General features: G+C 47.9%; 1 protein-coding gene across 2 annotated transcripts; it reads right to left on the bottom strand.

Moving 5' to 3' along the window:
- Positions 1–14,918: 14,918 nt before the first annotated feature.
- MLF2 (myeloid leukemia factor 2) lies at positions 14,919–20,085 on the bottom strand. 2 transcript variants are annotated; one of them, XM_043881983.1, is made up of 9 exons: positions 19,516–20,078; positions 18,851–18,928; positions 18,473–18,599; positions 18,183–18,218; positions 17,523–17,576; positions 17,067–17,195; positions 16,758–16,917; positions 15,817–16,038; positions 14,919–15,427 (listed from the first exon to the last, which is right to left on the bottom strand). In XM_043881983.1, the coding sequence occupies exons 2-8, from the start codon at positions 18,898–18,900 to the stop codon at positions 15,851–15,853; spliced, it is 744 nt and encodes a 247-aa protein (XP_043737918.1). In that variant the 5' UTR covers positions 18,901–18,928; positions 19,516–20,078; the 3' UTR covers positions 14,919–15,427; positions 15,817–15,850. The 2 variants fall into 2 exon arrangements, with proteins under 2 accessions (XP_043737918.1, XP_043737919.1); XM_043881984.1 differs by lacking the exon at positions 18,183–18,218 and having other exon boundaries at positions 19,516–20,085.
- Positions 20,086–20,380: the final 295 nt, after the last annotated feature.

Here is a 20,380-nt window from a genome sequence, read left to right on the forward strand (position 1 = left end):
CAGGTTCAATCCCTGGGTTTGGAAGATCACCTGGAGGTGGAAATGACAACCCACTCCAGTATTCTTGCCTGGAGAATCCCACGGACAGAGGAACCTGGTGGGATACAGTCCATAGGATCACAGAGTCAGGACTGAAGTGACTTAGCACATTAGGGATTTCATGTATAACAAAGCCTAGGGTTCCAGGAAAATTCTCCCAACCAAAAATTCTCATCACTTGTACATTCTTACACGCTGATCCCAACTCTATGGCAACCGTAGCTAGAGGAACTTAGGGCTGGGCCACTGTGATAGGAGGGGAAAGAGAACTTGCCTTCATGTGAATTCAGAGTTCACACACATGAAACAGGTAACTCTTAGAAGGTTAAGCCAAACTCTCTGGACATAAAAAGTGCATTTAGTGCTCGCTTCGGCAGCACATATACTAAAAAAAAAAAAAAAAGTGCATTTATACAAACATGAAAGTGTGTAAAAGGGGGTGGACCTTTATACACAAAAAGCAAAGACAGGGACTTCCCTGCTGGCCCAGTGGTTAAGTCTCTGAGCTCCCAATGGGGGCCCAGGTTCGATCCCTGGTCGGGGAACTAGATCCCACATGCTGCAGCTAAGACCTGGTGCAGCCAAATAAATGAATAAATATTTAAAAAAAAAAAGCAAAGACAGTGTCTCCAGTCAGTATTTAATGTGCATGTGTGCATGCGTGCTCAGTCGTGTCCAACTCTTTCTGACCCCATGGGCTGTAGCCCACCAGGCTCCTCTGTCCATGGGCTTCTCCAGGCAAGAATACTGGAGTGGGTTGCCATTTCCTTCTCCAGGGGATCTTCCCAACCCAGGTCTCCCAGATCCCTCTTCTCAAACCCATGTCTCTTGTATCTCCTGCATTGGCAGGCAAATTCTTTACCACTGGCACCACCTGGGAAGCCCGTGTTTGATGAGATCCTGTTAAAGAGAAGTGATAAATTCTCTGCTTAAGTGCAACATCGGTGGAGAGACAGTAGTTGAGAGGGGCAAGTCTAGGCAGTGAGTGAGTTCTCTGTTGCTGTGTAACAAATTACCCTGAAACCTAGTGGCTTAAAACAACACACGGTTATTATCTCGGTTTCTACGGCCCGGAAATCTGCACAACTCAGCACTACAGTTTTCTGCTGAGTTTTCAGGGTCACTTCCAAGGCTACCACAGGTTGTGAGTGAGGGTGTCTCAGCTCAGGGTTCCGGTGTGTGGGACTTACTTCCAGGCATAGCCAGTGATTGTCAGCAGGATTCCCTACCTCTGGGTGGTCAGGCCGAGGTCCTCACTCCTTGGCTGACTGTAGGTCAGAGGCTGCCCTCTTCGTCAGAGCGAGAGCCAGAGACCGTTTCAGCAAGGTCCAGTCTTCTGTAACCTAATTGGGGAGGAAACATCCCGTCATTCACCAGTCACCAAGTCCAGCCTAGTGATCATTAGAAGGCAAGGATCTTTGGAAGGTGTGTCGGAGGTGTCCTACCACAAGCAGTGTTTTTTTGGTCCACCAGTGTCAGAATCATCAGGGGAGCTTTTGAAAATGCATGTTGCTGAACCCCACTCGCACCACGGTTCCTACTGAATTCGGATCTCTGCAGTTGGACTGGAAATGGGACTTCACTGCTCAGTTCGGAGCTGTGATGGCCCATTTATGTAAGCAGACTTGCCCAGATTAGTGCCACCTTGGATCAGCCGAAAAGGCTTCAACCGTAGGGCCTTGGAGGACGGATGAGGAGGCCAGGGGCACCATCTGGGAGAGAAAAATGAGCAAATGTGAAACTCTTGAGTACAGAACTTGTCTGTCCTCTGAGGTTCTTAACTATACGATTACATAATTAAGTGTGTGGTAAGTACTAAGAAGTATAGGGTGACGCGAAAGCCCTTACCAGAGAATCAACTTCTCATCTGGGGTCAGGGAAGCCTCTGACGAGGATGTGACCTTTAAATTGAAACTAGATACCCAAGTAGCAGTTAACCTGATAAAGAAATGGGAGGATGAGCATTCTGAGTGGGAGGAATCAGAAGAAGGCCTAGAGCTGGAAAGTTTTCTTCCTGTGACCTGCTTTGGCTCCCTAAAGTGAAATGTGCTGTTTGGGGAGTGGGACAGGGAATACAGTCCTATGCTTCTACCAATTGTTCATGTATCTAATCAATTGATAAATATATCTTGACTGAAAAATCTGAAATAATACAAATCATAATGTATATATTATACTTCTCAGCATTGGGATTTTGGGTGACTTTCATCTTTTTTGCCCATCTCTATTTTCCAATCTTTCTATGATAATTGCTAATGAAAAATAGTATTTATTATTAAGTACTATTAGTAATATTTATGAATCACTTACTGTGATCAAGCACTCTTAGTGCTTTATGGATATAAACTCATTTAATACAACAACCTTCTGAGGTTAATATCACTACCATCTGCTTCTAAAGATGATGGACGTGGTACAGAGAAGTCGTCTTAACCTGCCTAGGGTCACACAGATTATGATGGAGTAGGCTCACCCCACCCTGTCTCTCTGACAGTCCTGGACAGAACACACAGCAACAGTTATCTGAGATCTGTGGTGAACAGTAAACACAGCAGGGACGTCCCTGGTGGTCCAGCGGTTGGGACCCATGCGCTTTCACTGCTGAGGGCCTGGGGTTTGATCCTTGGGAACTAGGATCCTGCAAGCCACACAGTGCAACCAGAAAAACCCAAAAAGCAAACAAGCAAACAAAAAGTAAATGGTAGTTGGGAGAAAGACACCAGAATTCAAAGTTCCACTAAAACAGTGGTGAGTTTTCCTTCCCCCCACCCCTTCAGTATCGCCCGGAATGAACTCAAAGGCAGCCCAAACCTAGAAGTGCACATCTGGTGTGAGCTGAAAGGCTCCCCTTGGAGCCCTCTGCTGCAGATCTAAGAAGGGGGCTCTGACAGTGGGGGGGAAGTCCCCTCTCCCCTCCAGCCCCACGGGACACCAGGGTGGCGGTAGCTACGGCAGCACAGTGACAGCAACGGTGGCCAGGCAGACACTGGAAACTCTGGGAAGGAGAACCCTTCTCTCTGACCACTGGAGCTCTGGTCACAAAAATGTGGAGCAAATCTGCCCTTCTTTTTCCGTTCTCTCTTCTCTTATTGCTTGACTCAGACACATAGTGAGAAATGTCCAACAGAGGGACTTTCCTGGTGGTCCAGTGGCTAGGACCCCCAATACAGAAGGGGCCAAGTTTGATCCCTGGACAGGGAACTAGATCCAGTATGCTGCAACAGAAGATCCAAGTGCCACAACTAAGACCTGGCTCAGCCAAATAAATGTTAAAAAAAAAAAAAAAAATGTCCAGCAGAGCAGAGAAACTAAAGCTCTGACTTTTGGGCCAGAGGATTGGAAAGAGAAGCTCCAGAGAACCAGAAAGTACCAGGAGATCACAGAAAGATAAATCAAGATAGCAGCCTAGATAGCTCTGTGCAAACTCCTGGGCTCACCTCTGAGCTGTGTAAGCATGAATCTGACCCTGAACAGCTTACCTGAAGCCTTGTCAGCTGAGCTATAAGACAGGCCACTGTCCAGGTCTGACTGGCCACTGGGTGGCACACACGTAGGACTGATCCAGATAGCACTGCGAACTGAAAATTAAATTGACGTTGGAACCACAGTGCAAAAAAGGCAGGTTGCTGCCTGATTCTAACCTAGTTGATCACTTGCTGAAACAAGATATAATCTTTAGTATTTTTTTCATAAGACCCAGAGTCTCCAAACTGTATTCAGACTTTCAGGGTATGATCTGAAATTACTCAGTATATAAAGAGCTCTCCAGGAAAAGACAGAGATGACAGAGGTTTTGGAAGGCAAAGACTCCAAAGCAGTTAGTGTAACTATACTGGAAGAAGAAAGGGAGAATGCTCTTGAAACAAATGAAAATATATTAATAGAAAGTTTCAGCAAAGAAGTAAAAGGTACAAAGAAGAAGTAAATGGAGATTTTTAGAACTAAAAAAATAGGAATAACCAAAATAAAATCTTTGCTGGGTAGGTTTTAATAGCAGAATGAAGATGACAGACAAAAGCGTGAGTTTGAAGGTAGATCAATATAAATTATGCAATCTTGGGAATTCACTAGTGGTCCAGTGATTAGGACTTGAGCTTTCACTGCCAGGGCCTGGGTTCAGGCCCTGATCAGGGAACAAAGATCCCACAAGCCGAGCGGCACAGCCAGAAAAAAATTATGAAATCTAAACAGATAAAAAAGATAAAAAGCAAAAACAAAAAAAAAAAACGACCAGAGCCTCAGGGCCTGTCGAACAATATTAAAGGTCTGACATTTGTGTCAACAGATTCTCAGAAGGTGAGGTGAAAAATACAGAACAGAAAAATTATTAGAATGGAAAATAATTTAAAAAATAATATGTGTATATGTATAACTGAATCACCTTGCTGTGCACCTGAAACACTGTAAGTCAATTATAGTTCAATAAAATATATACATAAAAAAAAAGAAATCATAGCTAAAAATGTCCCAAATTTGGCAAAAGATGAACATGAGTTCAGTTCAGTTCAGTTGCTCAGTCGTGTCTGACTCTTTGCGGCCCCTTGGACTGCAGCATGCCAGGTCTCCCTATTCATCACCAACTCACGGAGTTTACTCAAATTCAAGTCCATTGATGTCATCCAACCATCTCATCCTCTGTCGTCCCCTTCTTCTCCTGCCCTCAATCTTTCCCAGCATCAGGGTCTTTTCAAATGAGTCAGATTTTTGCATCAGGTGGCCAAAGTATTGGAGTTTCAGCTTCAGCATCAGTCCTTCCAATGAATATTCAGGACTGATTTCCTTTAGGATGGACTGGTTAGATCTCCTTGCTGTCCAAGGGACTCTCAAGAGTCTTCTCCAACACCACAGTTTAAAAGCATCATTTCTTCAACACTCAGCTTTCTTTGTAGTCCAACTCTCACATCCATATATGACTATTGGAAAAATCATAGTTTTGACTAGAGGCCCTCGGTTGGCAAAGTAATGTCTCTGCTTTTTAATATGCTTTTGAGGTTGGTCATAAGTTTTCTTCCTAGAAGTAAGTGTCTTTTAATTTCATGGCTGCAGTCACCATCTGCAGTTGTTTTGGAGCCCCAAAAAATAAAGTCTGTCACTGTTTCCACTGTTACCCCATCTACTTGCCATGAAGTGATGGAAACAGATGCCATGATCTTAGTTTTCTGAATGTTGAGCTTTAAGCCAACTTTTTCACTCTCCTCTTTCACTTTCATCAAGAGGCTCTTTAGTTCTTCTTCACTTTCTGCCATAAGGGTGGTGTCATCTGCATATCTGAGGTTATTGTTATTTCTCCCGACAATCTTGATTCTGGCTTGTGCTCCATCCAGCCCAGCATTTCTCATGATGTACTCTGCATATAATTTAAATAAGCAGGGTGACAATATACAGCCTTGATGTACTCCTTTTCCTATTTGGAACCAGTCTGTTGTTCCATGTCCAATTCTAACTATTGCTTCCTGACCTGCATATAGGTTTCTCAAGAGGCAGGTCAGGTGGTCTGGCATTCCCATCTCTTGAAGAATGTGCCACAGTTTTCTGTGACCCACACAGTCAAAGGCTCTGATGTAGTCAATAAAGCAGAAGTAGATATTTTTCTGGAACTCTCTTGATTTTTGATCCTCCAAGGGAGGTTGGCAATTTGATCTCTGGTTCTTCTGCCTTTTCTAAATCCAGCTTAAACATCTGGAAGTTCACGGTTCACGCACTATTGAAGCCTGGCTTAGAGAATTTTGAGCATTACTTTACTAGTGTGTGAGATGAGGGCAATTGTGTGGTAGTTTGAGCATTCTTTGGCACTGCCTTTCTTTGGTATTGGAATGAAAACTGACCTTTTCCAGTCCTGTGGCCACTACTGAGTTTTCCAAATTTGCTGGCATATTGAGTGCAGCACTTTCATAACATCATCTTTTAAGTTTTGAAATAGCTCAACTGGAATTCCATCACCTCCACTAGCTTTGTTTGTAGTGATGCTTCCTAAGGCCCACTTGACTTTGCATTCCAGGATGTCTGGCTCTAGGTGAATGTTTCCACCATCGTGATTATCTGGGTCATGAAGATCTTTTTTGTACAGTTCTTCAGTCTATTCTTGCCACCTCTTCTTAATATCTTCTGCTTCTGTTAGGTCCATACTATTTCTGTCCTTTATTGTGCCCATCTTTGTATGAAATGTTCCCTTAGTATCTCTAATTTTCTTGAAGAGATCTCTAGTCTTTTCCATTCTGTTGTTTTCCTCTATATCTTTGCATTGATCACTGAGGAAGGCTTTCTTATCTCTCCTTGTTATTCTTTGGAACTCTGCATTCAAATGGGTTTATCTTTCCTTTTCTCCTTTGCCATTAGCTTCTCTTCTTTTCACAGATATTTGTAAGGCCTCCAGTTCTTTTTCTTGGGGATGGTCTTGATCCCTATCTCCTGTACAGTGTCACAAACCTCTGTCCATAGTTCTTCAGGCACTCTATCAGATCTAATCCCTTGAATCTATTTGTCACTTCCACTGTAAAGGATTTGATTTAGGTCATACCTGAATGGTCTAGTGGTTTTCCCTACTTTCTTCAAAGATAAGCATACAGACTGAAGAAACTTGGTGAGAGCAAACAGGATACACTCAAAGAAATCCATGACCAGACACATCATAATCAAATTGCTGAAAATTAAAGACAGAAAAACATTCTAAGGCCATTCAGAGAAAGACAATGCATTTCATATACAAAAACATATATCAAAAACAATGACTCAGATTACAGGAGATTTCTCATTAGTGATTACAGAAGCCAGAATAAAGTGGAACAATGCTTAAAGTGCTGAAAGAACACTGTCAACTCAGAATTCTGTATCCAGTGAAAATATCACTCAGGAATGAGTGGAATAAAGACATTCTTGGGTGGAGGAGAAGTATGAGAATCTGGTATCATCAGATCTACTGTAAAAGAAATGCTAAAGGGTGGTCTTGAGACTGAAGAGAAATAACAGAAGAGACTTGAGGTGTCAAGAATAAAGGAAGGGGTGCTTCCCTGGTGACCCAGTGGTTAAGAATTTATGCGTCCATTGCCTGGGGTCAGTCCCTGTTCGGGGAACTAGGTCCCATATGCCGCAACTAAGGCCCAGTGCAGCTAACTAAATGAACAAATATTAAATAAAAAAGTAAAAGGATGGGAAAAGAAGTACCATGCAATACTAATCAAAAGAAAGATGAAGTGGCTGTAGTAATATCAGACAAATTAACTTTAGAGCAAAGAAAATTACCAGGGATGAAGAACACTGAAGAACAATGATAAAAAGTTGTTTTCCAAGAAGACATAATTCTAAATGTCTCTGTTTCTAACTACAGAGCTTCAAAATACATGAAGCAGAAACTGATACATATCAAGGAGAAAATGGACAAGTCTATAGTTACAGCAAAAAAAAAAAAAAGTCAAAATTGCTCTCTTAGTAAATCAATGGAACAAGTAAACAGAAAATCAGTGAATATATAGCTGTATGTGGCAACCCACTCCAGTACTCTTACCTGGGAAATCCCATGGATGGAGGACCCTGGTAGGCTACAGTCCATGGGGTTGCAAATAGTCAGACATAAATTTCACTTCATAGAACTGAATGATGCCATCAAACACCAGAAACTAATTAAAATTTCTAGAACAGTCCCACAGACAGTAGAATACACTTTTTTCCCCCTCCAAGTGCACACAGAATGTTTACCAAGATAGACTATATCCTGGGTCATAAAATTAACTTTAACAAATTTAAAAGGTCATACGAAGTATATTTTCTGAGCATAATATAATTAAAACTAGAAATCAGTAACAGAAAGATAAAAAGGAAGTTGCCAAACACTCAGAAATTAAACAACACACTTCTAAACCTAGAGTCCAAAGGGGTGGTCTCAAAAGAAATTAGGAAATACTGTGAACTTAACAAAAAGGAAGATATAAAATATTAAAAACATATGTAATCACTAAAGCAGTGATTACAGGAAAAATTAGAGTCTCAAATGCTTGCATTAGAAAGGTCTAAAGTCAACAATCTGTACTTCTCTCCCTTGAGAAGGTACATAAAGATGAGCAAAGGCAAGTAGGAGGAAAACCCAAGAGCAGAACATAATGAATATGAAAACCAAAAAAAAAAAAAAAAAATCAGTGAAACAAACATTGATTCTTTGAAATGATCAATAAAATTGATAAACCTCTAGCTATACTGAACAAAAGGAGAAGGCAACAGCACCCTACTCCAGTACTCTTGCCTGGAAAATCCCATGGACGGAGGAGCCTGGTAGGCTGCAGTCCATGGGGTCGCTAAGAGTCGGACAGGACTGAGCAACTTCACTTTCACTTTTCACTTTCATGCATTGGAGAAGGAAATGGCAACCCACTCCAGCATTCTTGCCTGGAGAATCCCAGGGACGGGGGAGCCTGGTGGGCTGCCGTCTATGGGGTCGCACAGAGTCGGACACGACTGAAGCGACTTAGCAGCAGCAGCAGCATACTGAACAAAAACAAAAAAAAAAAAGAGAAAGTACAGATAACCAATATCAGGAATAAAAGGAGATATCACTGCAAACCCCACAAAGATTAAAGGTTAGTAAGGGAATGCTACAAACAATTCTACACACAAATCCAGTAGCTTTGATGAACCAGACCAACTCTGAAAGTCACAAGTTACCAAAACGCCACCAAGAAGAGAGATGTAAATACAAATGTACAACCAGAAAACTTTCAGAAAATAGCAGAAGAAAATCTTAGTCACATACCAAGAGTTTGGCAAAGTGTTCCTGGATATGATACCAAAATCTTGATTCTTAAAAGAAAAAAAAAAGTGAGAAGTTGGACTTCATCGAAATTTAGAATTTTGCTTTGAGAAAGACAACACCAAAAAGAGGAAAAAACAGACTATAGAATGGGAGAAAGTACTTGTAAATCCCTATCTAACAAACGACTTCTAACCAGAATACTTAAGGAAAGCTTGAAACTCAACAGTAAGAAAATAACCCAATTTTGAAAAAACAGCTGAAAGCCTTAGATACTTCATCAAAGAGGCTATAATGATGACAAACAAGCACATGAAAGGATGTTCAACACCATTAGTCACCAGGGAAATGCAAATTAAAACCATGGTGAGATGTTTATAAACGTTTCACTGTGCATAAAAGAATACCCACACACCTAATAGAATGGGTAAAATAAAATAAAAACTGACAATACCAACTATTGGCAAGGATACAAAGCAACTGGAACTCTTCTTACATGGCTGGTGGGATTGCAAAACAGTCCAGCCACTCTGGGAAACAGTTTGGCATTTTCTCACAAAGTTAAATATGCACTTCCATATGACCTAGAAATCCCATGCCATTTCTCTCCTAAAGAAACTAAAACATGTTCACACATGTGTACATGATTTTTTATGGCAGTTCTATTCATAATTGCCAAAAACTGGAAACAACTGGAATGTTCTTTGACAGATGAATGGATGAATAAACTATAAACCCACAGTGAAACAGTACTTGGCAGTAGGAAGGAGTGAACTATTAATACACACAACAACATGAGTGCGTCTAAAAGGCTTTATGCTGAGTATAAGAGTCATTCTCTAAAGGTTGCATAGCATAGCAACACCTTTATTGCTGGTTTGGTTCTGGAGTGAGTCAGATGAATTTTTTGGTTTCCCAGTGCACATAAAAATTATGTTTTCGCCGTACCATAGTCTATTATATGTGCACTGGCATTATGTCTAAAAATTAATTTAAAAATGCTTTAGTTTAAAATGCTTCATACCTTAATTTAGAAACGCCTCATCCTTAATTTAAAATGCTTCATCGCTAAAAAATCCTAACCATCATCAGGGCCTCCAGCAAGTCATAATCTTTTTGCAACAGTAACATCAAAGATCACTGATCGGGGTCTTCCCAGGCAGTCCAGTGGTTAAAGCTTCGCCTCCCAGTGCAGGGAATGCGAGTTTCATCCCCGGTCGGGGAACTAAGATCCCACATGACTCTTGGCCAAAAAACCAAAACATAAAAAACAGTATTGTAACAAGTTCAGTAAAGACTTAAAAAAGCTCACTGGCCACAGATCTGTGAATTTTGCAAATGTAATGATAATGAGAAAGTTTGAATGTTGCCAGAATTACCTTCTCCAGTGGTTCAGCAGTAAAGAATCCACCTGCAGGGACTTCCCTTATAGTCCAGTGGCTAAGACTCCATGGTCCCAGTACAGGGGGCCTGGGTTCAATCCCTGGTCAGGGAACAAAGATCCCACATGCCTCAACTAAGCCCCAGCACAGCCAAAAAAAAAAAAAAAAAAAAGAATCCACCTGCAGTGCAGGAACCAGAGGGGACATGTGTTCCATCCCAGGGTCGGGAAGATACCTTGGAGGAGGGCATGGCAATCCACTCCAGTATTCTTGCCTAGAGAATCCCATGGACAGAGATACCTGGCAGGCTGCAGTCCATAGGATAGCAAAGAGTTGGGCACAATGAAGCGACTTAGCATGGCATAGAGACATGTAGTGAGCAAAATCTGTTGGACAAAATGGTACCAGTGGCCTTGCTCAGTGCTGGGCTTCCACAAATATTTCAATTTGTTTAAAAAAGAAACACAAAAAACCAGAATCTGTGAAGTAAATAAAGCAAAGCACAATAAAACAACATAAGCCTGTGTATCATTTCATTATATGACATTCTGGAAATGGCACATTTGTACCAATGATGAACATATCAGTGGTTGCCAAGGATTAGGACTGGGGGGAGGGGTGGCCACAAAGGAGTAGCAGAAGAGGGTTTGGGGATGATAGAACTTTTTTTAGAAATATCTATGTATGTATTTATTTGATATGCCGGGTCTTAGTTGCAGCCTGCAGGATCTTTGAACTCTTAGTTGCAGCCTGTGGGATCTATTTCTCTGACCAGGGATCGAACCCAGGTCCCCTGCACTGGAAGCTTAGAGTCTTAACCACTGGACCACCAGGGAAGTCCTGTGAGGGAATTATTTTGATCCTGATAGTGGTGGTGCTTCCACAAGTCAGTACATGTTCAAACTCATAGAACCCATGCACAGAAATTTTATTGTATGTTAAAAAATATTGAAAAAAAACCCACAAATAAACCAGACATACTGAGCCACTGGCATCCATCATTTTAAACACTATGCTTTGACTTGGGTAAATGTTATAAATTTGAAATAAACAAAAAAAAAAAAATCAAGGAACGTTCTATTTAAAGGACCCCCATGGGGAATCATGCCTCACAGCATGTTAGTATAGTTTGTGTCTGTCTGGACTTTGAGTCCCGGCTCTTGAGTTCTGCGAGGTAGCTGTATGGGGTTCAAATCACCTGTTACTTAAGCAGTGAAGCAGGAGCACGGGTTTGGAGGGCATCTGTAATTGTTGCTAGGCTGTACTGAAATGCTCTTCAACCTAGAGATTCTGCTTTAGTGGGTCTGGGGTGGTGGTTCTGATCAGCTGCCACTTTGGGGAACATCCAGAGAAAGTGATCTCAAAGGTCTCTTTCAACTCTACAACTGTTACTTATATTATATACTGGGTTTGCTTGGAATTAAGGTCTATCTGTGCCACCTTCCCTGTGAATTGGGAATTGCCCCCACTCGGAATCTAGGCTATCTAAGTTCAGCGGTGGTTTTCTTAGACTCTAGCTTTGTTTTCTTTTTTTCTTTCTTTTTTAAAGATACAACTTTTAAAATAATTTTATAGGGCTTCCCAGATGGCGCTAGTGTAAAGAAACTGCCTGCCAAAGCAGGAGACGAAAGAGATGCAGGTTCGATCCCTGGGTTGGGAAGATGCCCTGGAAGAGGGCGTGGCAACCCACTCCAGTATTCTTGCCTGGAGAATCCCATGGATGGAGGAGCCTGGCGGGCTACAGTCCATAGGGTTGCAAAGAGTGAGACACAACTGAAGTGACTTAGCACACATTTATTTATTTTTGGCTGTGTTGGGTCTTAGTTTCTGTGAGGGCCTTTTTTCTCTAGATGGGGTGATCGGGGGCTACTCTCCAGTTGCAGTGTGCAGGCTTCTCATCCCAGTGGCTTCTCTTGTTGTGGAACACGGGCTCTAGGACGCTTGGGCTTCAGTAGTTGCCGTTTCCGGGCTCTAGAGTGCAGGCTCAGTAGGTGTGGTGCGCGGGGTTAGTTGATCTGAAGCACGTGGGATCTCCCAGGACTAGGGATCGAACGTGTGTCCTGCGTTGTCAGGTGGGTTCTCTACCACTGAGCCACCAGGGAAGCCCTAGCTCTGTTTTCTTTCATCAAACCATTTCCCACATCAGTGTCACCTTAACCTTTCCCCCGGTATTTCTGCTCCTTCTTTTAGAGACCCAACCCCACTCCATGGCCCTTTCTCACATCCCCCAGCTTCCTGTGTCCAGATGTCCTAGCCTCAGACCTTCAGACACTTGGTTGGTCTCCATCTAGAGAAAACTGACATCTCGGGGATAATTGTTCAGACCCTGCACACTATCCAGGTGGCAGGTAACAGAGCAGATGAGGAGAATGGGCTGGATGCTGGGAGAAACCAGTGATTTAGTGGTGTCTGACTCTTTGTGACCCCCTGGACTGTAGCCCGCCAGGCTCCTCTGTCCATGGGATTCTCCAGGCAAGAATACTGGAGTGAGTTGCCATTTCCTTCTCCAAGGGATCTTCCTGACTCAGAGATTGAGCCTGGGTCTCCTGCACTGCAGACAGATTTTGTACTGTCTGAGCCACCAGATGGTGGACCAAAGGTGCAGGACAGGGGCAGGGAGGGTCACAGGGGCAAAATCAGGCGTCTGTCTCATGCACTGAGTCAAACATGTCCTCTGTACTCATGCACCCCACTCTCATAATTCTGAGCTATGAATCCGTGTCCCCATTGCCAACAGGGCCTGGAAAAAGGCCCATTTTACAAAGCAGGACACCGATTCTAAGAGGTGAAGACTTCCCCCGGGCTTGCTCCTGCCGGTCTGTACTCCTAATTTCACCCCTCTCTCTAATTCATAGTCTCCCACCAAGTCTCAGACTCTCCCACCCTGTCATTTTCTTGGGTGGGGGAAATCGTCCAAGTGAGTCTGGCCACGTCCTCTGGACACCTGGCAGGTTGAGGCTGGGTCATGGCGACTGATGCATTTCAAAGAGCTGACCTGGAAATGAAACATCAGCATTCCTCCTGCGTGCTGTCCTGCTCCCTGACCCTCACCCGCCATAGCAGACAGGACAGGAAAGTGCCAGGGGGCTGGTTTTAGGGCATTTCATTCAATTTTGCTAGTCCTTAGTTTCCCACCATGTATCTTAGCTGAAGAATACCATCACAGGCCTTGCAAATATGAGCTGGGTTTGCAGGGTGGTCATCACTCAGGAGTTGGGAGCAGGGGTGAAAATTGATTTATTCATGCGTCTGAAGCCAGGACCCAAACGGCAATGCTTGTGAAACCCTGGATGACTCACCTGGATTGAAACCAGGGCAACACTTGGCCTGCTCCAGCCCCCACTCAGAACTGCGCCCAGGAGCGTGGGCCCTGGAGCTGGAATCCAGGTTGAGAGGTTGGGCTTGAGCTGCAGCCTGAGATGTTGGAGTGAGAAGGGACACCCACAGCTGCGGTCCAGGGAAGGGAGGTCTTGCCCAAGGCCACATGGCTGGGCTGGTGGCAGAGCTGAGCCAAGGAGCCTGGGGGCGCCTCCAGGCTCCCATGGGAGCCTCCTCCCATGCTCTTTCACCTGCTGCCTCTGGAGATTGATGACAATTCTTCCACTCCCAGAGGAAGAAAGGGGTGACCTGGACAGGGCACAGGTTACACTGGAAGTTGAGGACTGGGGATGCTTTGAGCTCCAACAATTCAGCATCCCAGGTGGAGATGAATTCTCTCCTGTTTGACTTCTGGGATTTCTGGTTGGTTCCTTTGACCATGGAAGTGCATCGAAAGTGGCTGGGTGACTAAGACTTAGTACCCGATCTGGACAGGACATCACTACTTGGTTGCTGATGAGCTCACCTTCATCTGCCCGTTGTGTGTCTGGATAAATCCACTTGAATCTGTTTGCCCGTCAAGGACACGGGAAAATCTCCTTCCCAGAGAGGACCCGGTGCTGTTTTTGCCTTTGATTTATCAACTGACAAGGGCAGCAGATGTTTATAAAGCAGAAACCACCCTCAGACTCTCATAGGCACTCTCCATCACTGGTGAGTTTCTGGGAGGGACAGGGTGACCCATTTGCTGAGCCAGGTCAAGCAGGAGCGAATGTTTTGAGAAATTAGAGCTCCTCAAGCTGGTCCTGAGCTGCTCAGGTTCCAGGCTAGTTTTCTTCCCTGGGCTCAAATTCTCAACAACTGGGGCTGGAGGTTTTGAAGAACGCTGCTGCCTCGAGTTCCTCCCGTTTGAAGACCGGAGTGGGGTCCTTCCTGCTCTGTACCCCAAGTGTTCCTGCCTACAGTCTAGGCAAGAAATGCCCAAGCGACAAGGGGCAGAAAACTTGTCGGACACCTACATGCATGCTCTGCCACCCCCTCAAAAGCGAGGAAGCCTGCAGGACAGTCGCTGTCAGTCTCACCCCCAACCCGGCCTGGCCACATGCACTGCTGCTTTTCATGAGGCATTGACAGCCCCACTGCGGGACCATTGCAGTGTTGGGCTTGAATGAGTTAAGAAGGCCACGCATGGAGATAGAGGGAGGTAAGGCGACTAGAGAAGGAAATGGCAACCCACTCCAGTGTTCTTGCCTGGAAAACAGTTCATGGGGTCGCAAAGAGTTGGACACGACTCAGAGACTAAACACAAGGTGACTAGGAGACAGGAGGGTTGAAACTGAACATGGAAGAGATCAACAAAGCCAGACACAACACCATAAATCAACAATACTTCAATAAAATACATTAAAAGAAAAAAAAAGTAAAGCCAGACGCCTACTTGGTCTTTTTTCCATTCTCCTTTATTTCATAAACACCTAGTTACAAGTTGCACAAATCAAAAAATAAAGGCAGAGAGGGTGTGGGGAAGACCTTTGTGATGTGAAGCAGGTAGGAAGGGAAAAAGGGTTGGGGACAGGTCCTTTCCCTCCACACACAGCCCTGGATGAGGGCTGTGGCCCCTACAGTAGGGGATATGAGGAGGAGGTGGGCAGAGAGCCAGGGTCACTGGGGCCCCTAAACCCAGAGCTCACCTCAAAGCCCCTTCAATGCATGGCAGGAGCAGAACGAGGAAAGGAAGGAGATTCAGAGACGGAGTAGCAAAGTGAAAAATCAAGTCATTGTGGTAAAGAGGTTAAAGAAGGAAAGGAAAAAGGGCGGTGAAAGGTTCTCCCTGAGACCCCCAGGGAGGGGCTGGGGCCAGCTTGCCTGTTAATTTAATATTAAATTGGGAGTGGGAGTTGAAGGGGAAAAGTTATCTCAGGGGATGACATCTCAGCCTCTCAGCTTGTACCTGGGGTGGGAAACAGAAACACACAAATTAAAAGGAAGACAAGATACAGAAACCAGGAGTTCTGCCTTTCTGTACCAATTAGAACTTCTACTTGGGGGCTTCCCTGGTGGCCCAGTGGCTAGGACTCTGTGCTCGCAATGCAGGAGACCTGGGTTTGATCCTGGTCAGGGAATTAGATCCCACATGCTACAACTAAAACTTGGTAACAGCCAAAATTAAAAAAAAAATTTTTTAATAAATACAAAAAAATAAAAATAAAAAACCAACCTCTTCTACCAACCAGGGTGGTGGTTGCTGGGTACCTAGGCTGCTTCTGCTGCAAGGCTGAGTGATGCTCACATACTACACGCCTCACCCCGTCCTGTTCCTGCCCGCCCGGTGGTACTTACAAGAGATACAAGAGAGGCCGAGGGCTCAGGGCCCTCACCAGTCGTAGCGGCGGGACTGTCGGGATGGGGAGTCCTCGGGTCCCTGTATAGCCAGGCGGGGAGGCCCCTCAGCCCTTCGTCCTCCGCCCCCGGAAGCCTCATGCCTCCGAAATTCCAGAGGGCGCTGCTGCCGGAATCGGGAGGTCTCCCTCCTCCACTCGTCATCAAACGCCGCGGCCTCACCTGAAGAGGACAGAGGAGACCACACGGGGCACCTGAGTACCACCCCACTTCCCAGGCAGACCCGCGCCCGATGCAGGCTTGAGCCACAGGCTCTGAGACCAACACCCAGGGAGAAGGCTGAAAGGCCTTGGGGCAGGGAGCGGGTGCGGAGGGGACAGGCGAAGTTGGATTCACCATGGTTTCCCAAGGCCATGAGTAGGAAATCAGGAGTGGATACTTAATTAAGGAGCATGGTCCCATACACACCATAAGTATTTAATAAATGTTGACTAATTTGAAAGAAATAAAGACGAGAAAGGAAGGCACTGACGGAATAGGGTAGATTACTATCAATATCTGACTTAGGTGACAGAGTTTGCCCTCCCTGGTGAGGCCATCTCCTGCACTGACTTAGCCCTAAGCTGACAAAGAGGCTCCAAGTAAGTGAAGAACATGGAGCTCATCCATAATGTTGCCCAAGAAACAGGTACAGAGCTAGGGAGCATGCGTGAGGGCTCAGTCGTGGCTGACTCTTTGCAGCCCCATGGACTGTAGCCCACCAGGCTCCTCTGTCCCTGGGATTTCCCAGGCAAGAATACTGGAGTGGATTGCCATTTCCTTCTCCAGGGGATCTTCTCGACCTAGGGATCGAAGCAGCGAGAAAAAGCTGCCATTTCTCAGCTCACGAGACGGGGGCTGGTGGCAGGAAGCCGGTAGGCTGGAGCTGGAAGGGGGCTTACTCTCGTCCAGGTTGATGTAGTCCTGCCGCTCCTCCTGGTCCCCCGTGCGGTGGTTTCGGGAGCGCTGGAGGATGTGAGCCCGGTCCCGGATGTGATGCCCGATGGACATCTGCTCCAGCCCGCTGTCGGAGTCGCGCACGGTCCGCCGAGTCTCCCGGATCTGGGGGAGGTGGAGCGCCACATGCTCACTGGATCCTTCCAAACCTGGCTATGCCAGCCCGGAAACACCACCTGGGATCCCCTCTTGAAAAGAGCCAGCCAGGCCACCCGACCGTGCCTCCCTGGGATAGGAGGAGCCCTCCAACTCACCCCGCCTGGGGCCGAGCGCATCTCTGACGTCTCTTGGTAGACCTTGGGGGCCCCGTCGCCGGTGTTGGAGTAGGAGATGACAGTGGAGGAGGAGAAGGTCTGGCAATTGCCTCCGGCTGTCATGTGCTCCTGGGGAGGGAAGGGAACGTCAAGGCTGAGTGAGCAGGGGCTGGCTTCTGGAGCAGGGATCCCTCCCTGCAGCCTCGGAGCAAATGTGAGGACTCACCATCACCCCCCGCAACCGCCCAATCCCTCTGAGTCCAACAATAAGCCAGGTGGACCTGGAGAGACCGAGCTTTAACTGCCCATTTTATGAGATGCCGGCCGCTTTCCACTCAGGACCCCTGCACTCTCTGGGTCTGGCCATCTTATCCAGCTTGCACGCCTCCATGAACACGGCCTTCCCCACTCCCACCACCAGGGACTCGCCAGGGGAGGTGGACACAAGACCCTTACCATGTTGCCGATCATGTCGTTCATCATCCCAAACATGTCCATGAAGCCGCCTGACTGGAGCAGAAAGGAAACCGAGTCAAGTTGCTGAATTCAGGCTCCCACAGGTCACCTGGCTACACCGTCCCTCTCTCCCCTTCCTTCACATCTGGCAGCGGCTCTTCCTCATTCCTCGTGAGCAGGAGCAGGACAGGTGTGCCTCTCTCCACGCTTCTCTTCCCACCCACCCCACCCTCCTCCTCAGGCTCTGCGGCTACTAGGATCCCACCTTTTTCCTGCCTGCCTGACCCATTTCCTCCTACTTTTAGGAAGCGAGTCTGTGTTACTGAAGTTTAACCTATAAAGGGGTTGGTTCTGAAGCTGTAGAAAAATCTACACATCATCTCTAGTTGGCCCTCCAACAGCACCTCCCTCCTCAAAAGAAGACATCTTGCCAGGCAATTATATCTCCCTAATGGGCATGACTCCTAGAAGCCCAGGAGTCAGTAAGTTAGCGTCATCAGCTCACAGGACTCAGCACACAGCAGGCCCAGAGATCTGTGAGCACATGAAGACTCTAGGGTTACCAATTAGCCTATATTTCAGAGAGGCAAATTTGGAACTAATATCTAAGGGTTACAGAGCATGTTTGAGATGGACGGATGCAGGGAGATGAAGACTTACCATTCCCAGCATTCCAAAAGGGGAGACAGCCCCAGCCTACGGGAACATGCCAGGAATAGAAATTAGAGGCCACATGCGACCTCACCCTCCCAAACCAAGCCCATGGCCTCCATTGCTTTTTTCCATCCTCCTCTCAAAGGAGCATCACAAAGCCTGTCTTCCACACCCCTTTCCCCACTCCTAGAAGGCATGCCACTTGCTAAGTGAGCCAGCATGCAAGAAAAATAAAGCACTGCATTAACCACCCTCCCACCTTTCCTTGAATCTCAGGTCTGTGGCGGCACCATTACCTGCATCCTGCGGCTGGCAGGCCGGGTCCCTGGCAGATTGCCATCTGTGATGCTGAGGAAGGGGCTATATCCAAAACCTCCTGACAACATCCGGTTCATGTGCTGACGGTGAATGGCAAAGGGGTCCCTGTGCAGGGAGAGTACAGAGCAGATGGTAGAAGGGGCAGCGGTCAGCACCTCCCCACCCACCCCCACCCCCCCCAAAGAAAAGAGCAATAGGGAACCAGCAGCACAGACTCCAAGTCTAAGCTGGAGCTTAGAGTGGCCACCCAGGTGTGATCCAAGCCGGCAACGGGAGCCCAGGTGTCTGTCTCAACTACTCAAGGACTAAAGTGGACCGATGTGTGCTCTGGAGCAAGAGGGGGAGGGGATACTCACATCAGGAACATGGGGTCCTCGGGCTCCACGTCCCTCATGAAGCGGAACATCCTGATTTCAGCTCCAGGGAGCTCCACACTGTGAAGATGTGGAGGCTTAAAGGTTGGAAGCGGCCAGGCTTTTTGCACACCCGCTCAGGGCAGGGACTCTCAGAGCGTGGTCCCTTCCAAACACTGTAACTGGCCCCCAAACTCCAGGGAGACCCTTCTCCAGGTGTTCAACACCAGCCTCTAGGGAGAGCAGAGCTCTTCAACCCTCTCTCCGAAGGAGGACCGTGGAAAATTTTCCCGAGCCTGTTTTCTGCCTCCCCCACTCAGAGCCATCCTCTTCCCAAAGCCACGGCCAAAGCACACTCCCCTAACCCCCGACGCCACCTTTCCGGATGCGAATCTCAAGTGCCGCCCCCCACCCCCGCCCCATAAATGACCCCAACCACTCCGCTCCCTTCTCACACCCCGGCCGCCGCCAGACCTCCCCCGGGTGGGCCTCATCGTCCCCGCCGCGCCTGGCGGCGCCCCCTCACCCCTCACCCTGCTTTCCTGCCGGGTGAGCAGGAGAGGCAGGCTTGACCCGCTCCCCTCCCCGCATCCCAGGCTCCCGGGGACCCTGCAGCCCGGCTGGCCGCTCCCGCCCCGAACTGGCTGCCCGCTCCGCTCGAGCCTCACCGGTCCCCGGTCCGGGCTCAGCGGCCCATCCGGCCGGTCTCGCCTCTCGGTGCGCGGCAGGATCGGGGCTAGCGGCCCGGGACGCGGGACTGGTCCGGGCGTGAGCTCCTCGGCCTCCCGCACCGCCTCCTCTTACAGCTGCCACCTCCGTGCACCCCCCGCGCCGTCGGCCCACGGAGCCCGAACCCCAGCCAGGCCCGGACGGAAGTGACGTCACGACGGGACAGCCCACCCCAGGCCGGGCCTGCGGAGCTCCGCCCACCGGCGGGCTTGGGGCGCACGCGGGGCCGGCTCCCAGGCCTAGCTGCTGGGGGCCGCGGGGTCCTCCGGGACTCGGGGAGCGGAGGCCTCCTTAGTAACCTGGATTTGGGTTCTGTGGCCCCGAGGAGGCTCCCTGTCAGGGTGTGGGGGAAGGAGCAGCGGAGTCCATCGCCGGGAGGGGAAGAGGACGGGGGCAGGTTCCCCCGGGCAGGGCAGGCTCCCAGTGGGTGACGAGGTGGGGCGGATCCCTGGGAGAGCTTTCAGCAGATTTCTACCGGGGAAGCGTTCATTCCGAGCGGGAGGATGGACGGCAATTCTGCGGGGGAGGCGCTGGGGCCAGTCCCCTCGGGAGGAGGCGCGTTCCAGGCCGGGGCGGCGTCCTCGGAGTGACGTAGCGGGAGGAGGTGACAGTGCTGCCTAGGTCTTCCTCTGGCTTCGAGAACTCGGGCTGGGGCACGGAGGATCCAGGCTGGGGGTCTGGCCGCCAGATGGCGCCCTTCGGCCGGGCTGGAACTGCAGCCCCTGGGGATCTGGCGTTGGCGGGGCTCTGGGGGACTCCCCCCGCCCCCGCCGCCCCCAGTTACCCTGCTGTGAGGAGTCAGAC

This window comes from Cervus elaphus, chromosome 22 (genome assembly GCF_910594005.1).
Source record: "Cervus elaphus chromosome 22, mCerEla1.1, whole genome shotgun sequence".
In the NCBI taxonomy this organism is placed as follows: domain Eukaryota; kingdom Metazoa; phylum Chordata; class Mammalia; order Artiodactyla; family Cervidae; genus Cervus; species Cervus elaphus.